General features: G+C 56.5%; 1 protein-coding gene across 1 annotated transcript; it reads left to right on the top strand.

Annotated features, from left to right (window-relative positions):
• The first annotated feature begins 4,799 nt into the window (after window positions 1-4,799).
• LOC138247112 (histidine-rich protein PFHRP-II-like) lies at window positions 4,800-5,450 on the top strand. The gene has a single exon (XM_069201858.1). The coding sequence runs from the start codon at window positions 4,800-4,802 to the stop codon at window positions 5,448-5,450; it is 651 nt and encodes a 216-aa protein (XP_069057959.1).
• Window positions 5,451-7,024: the final 1,574 nt, after the last annotated feature.

Below are 7,024 nucleotides of genomic sequence, written 5' to 3'. Positions count from 1 at the left end.
GGCCCTCTCTGTGTAACTCGCTCAGCTGAGAGTGGGTGTCGCTCAGCTGAGAGTGGGTGGCCCTCTCTGTGGAACTCGCTCAGCTGAGAGTGGGTGTCGCTCAGCTGAGAGTGTGTGGCCCTCTCTGTGTAACTTGCTGAACTGAGAGTGGTTAGCCCTTGCTGTGTAAGTGTAACTCCCTCAGCAGTGAGTGGGTGGCCCTCTCTGTGTAACTCGCTCAGCTGAGAGTGGGTGTCGCTTTGCTGAGGGTGGGTGGGCCTCTCTGTGTAACTCGCTCAGCAGAGAGTGGGTGGCCCTCTCTGTAACTCGCTCAGCTGAGAGTGAGTGCCCTCTCTGTGTAGCTCGCTCTGCAGAAAGTGGGTGGCCCTCTCTCTGTCACTCACTCAGCTGAGAGTGGGTGCCCTCTCTGTGCAACTCGCTCAGCAGAGTGGGTGGCCCTCTCTGTGTAACTCGCTCAGCAGAGAGTGGGTGATCCTCTCTGAGCAGAGTGTGGGTGGTCCTCTCTATGTAACTCGCTCGGCTGTGCAACTCGCTCAGCTGAGAGTGGGTGGTCCTCTCTGTGTAACTTGCTCAGCAGAGAGTGGGTTGCCCTCTCTGTGTAACTCGCTCAGCAGAGAGTGGCTGGCCCTCTCTGTGTAACTCGCTCAGCTGAGAGTGGGTGCCCTCTCTGTGTAACTCGCTCAGCTGAGAATGGTTGTCCCTCTCTGTGTAAGTGTAACTTGCTCAGCAGAGAGTGGGTGGCCCTCTCTGTGTAACTCGCTCAGCTGAGAGTGGGTGGCCCTCTCTGTGTAACTTGCTCAGCTGAGAGTGGGTGTCCCTAGCTGTGTAAGTGTACCTCACTCAGCAGAGACTGGGTGGCCCTCTCTGTAACTCGCTCAGCAGAGATTGGGTGCCCTCTCTGTGTAACTCACTCAGCTGAGAGTGGTTGGCCCTCTCTGTGTAAGTCGCTCAGCTCAGAGTGGGTGGCCCTCGCTGTATAAGTGTAACTCACTCAGCAGAGACTGGGTGGCCCTCTCTGTAACTCGCTCAGCAGAGATTGGATGCCCTCTCTGTGTAACTTGCTCAGCTGAGAGTGGGTGGCCCTCTCTGTGTAACTCGCTCAGCAGAGAGTGGGTGGCCCTCTCTGTGTAACTCACTCAGATGAGAGTGGGTGTCGCTCAGCTGAGAGTGGGTGGCCCTCTCTTTGTAACTCGCTCAGCAGAGAGTGGGTGCCCTCTCTGTGTAACTCACTCAGCTGGGAGTGGGTGGCCCTCTCTGTGTAACTCGCTCAGCAGAAAGTGGGTGGTCCTCTCAGTGTAACTCGCTCAGCTGAGAGTAGGTGCCCCTCTCTGGGTAACTCGCTCAGCAGAGAGTGGGTGCCCTCTCAGTGTAACTCGCTCAGTAGAGAGTGGGTGTCGCTAAGCTGAGAGTAGGTGCCCCTCTCTGGGTAACTCGCTCAGCAGAGAGTGGGTGACCCTCTCTGTGTAACTCGCTCAGCTGAGAGTGGGTGGTCCTCTCTGTGTAACTTGCTCAGCAGAGTGGGTGGTCCTCTCTGTGTAAGCCTCGGCTGAGAGTGAGTGGCCCTCTCTGTGTAACTCGCTCGGCTGTGTAACTCGCTTGGCTGAGAGTGGGTGTGCTCGGCTGAGAGTGGGTGTCGCTCGGCTGAGAGTGGGTGCCCCCTCTGAGGATGGCAGGAGTACCAGCCTGGTGGCCACTGTTGCGTCTCAAGTCTCCCACACCTTGGTAAGGACGTTTCCTTGCATTTTTCTTGTATATTCCCCACCTGCTTGTTTTAAACAGCTGAGCTTGTTGTCACCGGTCAAATGATCTAAAAACAGGGAAGGTCTCCTTCCCAGACCATGTGGCTTCAACCGATGGATTAGTGGCGGTTCGGCTGGGAGAGCCCGAGTCAAAGCGATTTTTCAGTGAATAAATGAAACTTCCTGCATTTGCCAGATTCTTAACAGGGGCCCCTCCAGGAGATTGTTGGAGTTCACCATCCCGTGTTCCCCACTCAAGAGTTTGGGGTTGTTGGGGGGCACTTTCGGACATCTTGTTATCGGAGGCCCCAGTTGGTAAGCCAGAATCCCAAAACCCCAGCTTTCTACAGACCTCGTTTATGGCGCCTTGAAGTCCTCCTTGGGTAACATCTCCTCATCCATTGATATCAACACTTTCAATATTACCAATAAAATGTCTTGCATGTGGTCAGTTATTCACTGACCTGTCTGGTAGTGCTAAGGCAGAGGAAAAGGCCTTTCCATACCAGATGCCCGCGAAGGGACCACTGAAGTCTGAGGTCTACCACAAGCCATGGAGCTCCTCAAATAACACCAAAATCAACATCTTGGAAGGTGAAATCCTCAATGAGGGGGCTGCCAACCTCCTCAGAGGTAGAGTTTGCAGGATGTGAGGATTGTGCACCAGGTAAGGACTGCTCGGGGTTAAAGTATGATTTGTGGTTGCTCCCGCAGCTGCAGAAGTAACAGGGACCACCATGTTGCCCGTCATCTTTAAAGAAGGGTCACCTGCCTATCTCAAGCAGAGCGTTCTCTTTTTGAAAGTAGAAGACTGTATTCAAACTTTTCACCAGGGTCCAATTGGGCATCTTACTTTCAAGTGGGTTTGGTTTGGGTCTTTTACAGGTTCTCATAAAAATCTCATGGCCTGGACAACAGCCTCATCGGACCGCGCAGCTCCTTTACAACAACCTCATCAGACCGCGCAGTTCCTTTACACAACCTCAAAAGCTCCTATACAACAACCTCATCAGACCGCGCAGCTCCTTTACAACAAGCTCATCAGACCGCGCAGCTCCTTTACAACAACCTCATCAGACCGCGCAGCTCCTTTACAACCTCTTCAGACCGCGCAGCTCCTTTACAACAACCTCATCGGACCGCGCAGCTCCTTTACAACAACCTCATCGGACCGCGCAGCTCCTTTACAACAACCTCAAAAGCTCCTATACAACAACCACTTCAGACAGCGCAGCTCCTTTACAACCTCTTCAGACTGCGCAGCTCCTTTACAACAACCTCATCAGACCGTGCAGTTCCTTTACAACCTCATCAGACCGTGCAGCTCCTTTACAACAACCTCATCAGACCGCGCAGCTCCTTTACAACCTCATCAGACCGTGCAGCTCCTATATAACCTCATCAGACCATGCAGCTCCTTTACAACCTCATCAGACCGCGCAGCTCCTATACAACCTCATCAGACCATGCAGCTCCTTTACAACCTCATCAGACCGCGCAGCTCCTATACAACCTCATCAGACCATGCAGCTCCTTTACAACCTCATCAGATCGTGCAGCTCCTTTACAACAACCTCATCAGACCATGCAGCTCCTTTACAACCTCATCAGACCGTGCAGCTCCTTTACAACAACCTCATCAGACCATGCAGCTCCTTTACAACCTCATCAGACCGCGCAGCTCCTTTACAACCTCATCAGACCGTGCAGCTCCTTTACAACAACCTCATCAGACCGTGCAGTTCCTTTACAACCTCATCAGATCGTGCAGCTCCTTTACAACAACCTCATCAGACCGCGCAGCTCCTTTACAACCTCATCAGACCGTGCAGCTCCTATATAACCTCATCAGACCATGCAGCTCCTTTACAACCTCATCAGACCGCGCAGCTCCTATACAACCTCATCAGACCATGCAGCTCCTTTACAACCTCATCAGACCGCGCAGCTCCTATACAACCTCATCAGACCATGCAGCTCCTTTACAACCTCATCAGACCGCGCAGCTCCTTTACAACCTCATCAGACCGTGCAGCTCCTTTACAACAACCTCATCAGACCGTGCAGCTCCCTTACAACCTCATCAGACCGCGCAGCTCCTTTACAACAACCTCATCAGACCATGCAGCTCCTTTACAACCTCATCAGACCGCGCAGCTCCTTTACAACAACCTCATCAGACCGTGCAGCTCCTTTACAACCTCATCAGACCGCGCAGCTCCTTTACAACCTCATCAGACTGTGCAGCTCCTATACAACCTCACCAGACCGCGCAGCTCCTTTTCAACAACCTCATCAGACCGTGCAGCTCCTTTACAACCTCATCAGACAGCGCAGCTCCTTTACAACAACCTCATCAGACCGTGCAGCTCCTATACAACCTCATCAGACCGCGCAGCTCCTTTACAACCTCATCAGACTGTGCAGCTCCTATATAACCTCATGAGACCACGCAGCGCCATAACACCTCTCAGCCACCCAGGGCTCTAAGTGGGGCAGGCCCTAAGGCTGACTTAGAAGTGCTTCCCCTCTGGACCCTGCAATCCATAAGGAAGGGCTGAGAAAAACGACTCAAGTTGTAAAGCTGTGCACGGTGTGCAGCTCCTTGGTCCTGGTCGGTCACTCACTGAGCTATAGTAGAAGGACTGTAACTTTGAAACCTTAAGGCCCGGACTTAGAGGCTCAGTCTGAAGGTGCTGCGCACAGCATAGCGCCAAGGCGCACAGCATAGCGCCAAGGAGCACAGCACAGCGCCAAGGAGCACAGCATAGCGCCAAGGGGCACAGCATAGCGCCAAGGGGCACGGCGCCAAGGAGCACAGCACAGCGCCAAGGCACACAGCACAGCGCCATGGAGCACAGCACAGCGCCATAGAGCACAGCACAGCGCCAAGGCACACAGCACAGCGCCATGGAGCACAGCACAGCGCCACGGCGCACAGCGCCATGGAGCACAGCACAGCGCCAAGGCACACAGCACAGCGCCAAGGCACACAGCACAGCGCCATGGAGCACAGCGCCAAGGAGAACAGCACAGCGCCATAGAGCACAGCATAGCGCCATGGAGCACAGCACAGCACAGCGCCACGGCGCACAGCGCCATGGAGCACAGCACAGCGCCAAGGCACACAGCACAGCGCCATGGAGCACAGCACAGCGCCATAGAGCACAGCACAGCGCCAAGGCACACAGCACAGCGCCATGGAGCACAGCACAGCGCCACGGCGCACAGCGCCATGGAGCACAGCACAGCGCCAAGGCACACAGCACAGCGCCAAGGCACACAGCACAGCGCCATGGAGCACAGCGCCAAGGAGCACAGCACAGCGCCATAGAGCACAGCATAGCGCCATGGAGCACAGCACAGCACAGCGCCACGGCGCACAGCGCCATGGAGCACAGCACAGCGCCAAGGCACACAGCACAGCGCCATGGAGCACAGCGCCAAGGAGCACAGCACAGCGCCATAGAGCACAGCATAGCGCCATGGAGCACAGCACAGCGCCATGGAGCACAGCACAGCGCCATAGAGCACAGCACAGCGCCAAGGCACACAGCACAGCGCCATGGAGCACAGCACAGCGCCACGGCGCACAGCGCCATGGAGCACAGCACAGCGCCAAGGCACACAGCACAGCGCCAAGGCACACAGCACAGCGCCATGGAGCACAGCGCCAAGGAGCACAGCATAGCGCCAAGGGGCACAGCATAGCGCCAAGGGGCACAGCACAGCGCCAAGGCACACAGCACAGCGCCATGGAGCACAGCGCCAAGGAGCACAGCACAGCGCCATAGAGCACAGCATAGCGCCATGGAGCACAGCACAGCGCCAAGGAGCACAGCACAGCGCCATAGAGCACAGCATAGCGCCATGGAGCACAGCACAGCGCCACGGCGCACAGCGCCATGGAGCACAGCACAGCGCCAAGGCACACAGCACAGCGCCATGGAGCACAGCGCCAAGGAGCACAGCACAGCGCCAGAGAGCACAGCATAGCGCCATGGAGCACAGCACAGCGCCATGGAGCACAGCACAGCGCCAAGGCACACAGCACAGCGCCATGGAGCAAGGGTGTGTGCTCTGCAGTAGAAGGCAACCTTCCAAGTCATAATCTGTCCTTACCCCGTACCTGCTGTGTGTGTCACTCTACAATCAGTGCCTAACAAAACGTAAAGAGGCCCCCGGCATAGCACGCAGGGGTCCCCCTTCCCACTGGTCCTAGCAGGGGCCCGCCGCCCCCGCGCCGTGTTACATGCTGAAGAGCGCCCTGGAGCTCGCACCCCCGCACCTCGGGGGCTGCGGGGGTCTTTGTTATGCCCCTGTCTACTACGCAGCCCGAGTGCAAAGAAGGAAACGCGGGTGGAGAACATGTCTCCTTCCGCCTGCGGAGAGGAGGGCGGGACTTGGGAGTAAGTCCCTGTCCAGGAATGTTTGGAGATGGAGATCTGCATCAGAGCCCGGGGGCACCGGGGGCACCGGGGGCAGTCCGGGCTCTGGCTCAGCCGAGCTCGGGGTCCAGTGTTAGAGGTGCCAGGCTCAGGTTAACCCCGGGCGGGTCGCACGAGACCCTCCTGTGCCGAAAGGAGGGAGTTACATGATCAGTGCCAGCCGTGCTGAGCTCCGTTCTGCCCTCACACAGGCTCTAGGATCGTGACAAGAATTAAGGATAACAAGTAACTTTTGATTTCAGAAATAAATCTCCGTCTATTGGCTTCGTTGCACAGTGTGAGCGTGAAACTTGTAAATAAATGGGATCAATCCCGGCCTCCACCTTTCACCAAACCGTGTGATCCTCGGCAAAGGCGTCTTTTCAGCAAGTCTCCGAGTTGTGGATTATTTCAGAGGAGGCGCCTTGCAATGTGTGCGCAGGAATGAATCTCCTGTAATGTTCCATGTACAACAGCCCCGTCCACATGTAGTTCACATGTGAGAGGAATGAGCCATCGGGGGGGGGGGGGGGGCAGCACGTCTTTGGGTCAGGGAGGTGCACACTTATGAAGACGCCGCATCACTTCCCACCACGGTGTTCGCTGCACGTCCCACCTCTGGGCGCGGCTCGGCTCGTGTCCCGGCTCCTCGAGCCCGAGCCGACCCTCGGCGCGACCCCGGCTCGGACCTCCCGGGTGAGTTCCCTGATCCTCCTCCTCTCATTACCTCGAATGAAGCGGACACTCTGTGACCTGGATCTGACGCGCCGCGCCCTGCGGCAGGTGCACGAGTCCTCTGAGCTGCCTCTGCTGAGTCACAAGTGTGAGTGTGAGTGCAGGGGAGGAGTGTGAGTGCGG

This window comes from Pleurodeles waltl, chromosome 7, assembly GCF_031143425.1.
Source record: "Pleurodeles waltl isolate 20211129_DDA chromosome 7, aPleWal1.hap1.20221129, whole genome shotgun sequence".
Lineage (NCBI taxonomy): Eukaryota > Metazoa > Chordata > Amphibia > Caudata > Salamandridae > Pleurodeles > Pleurodeles waltl.
This window is presented reverse-complemented; position numbering and strand designations above follow the sequence as displayed.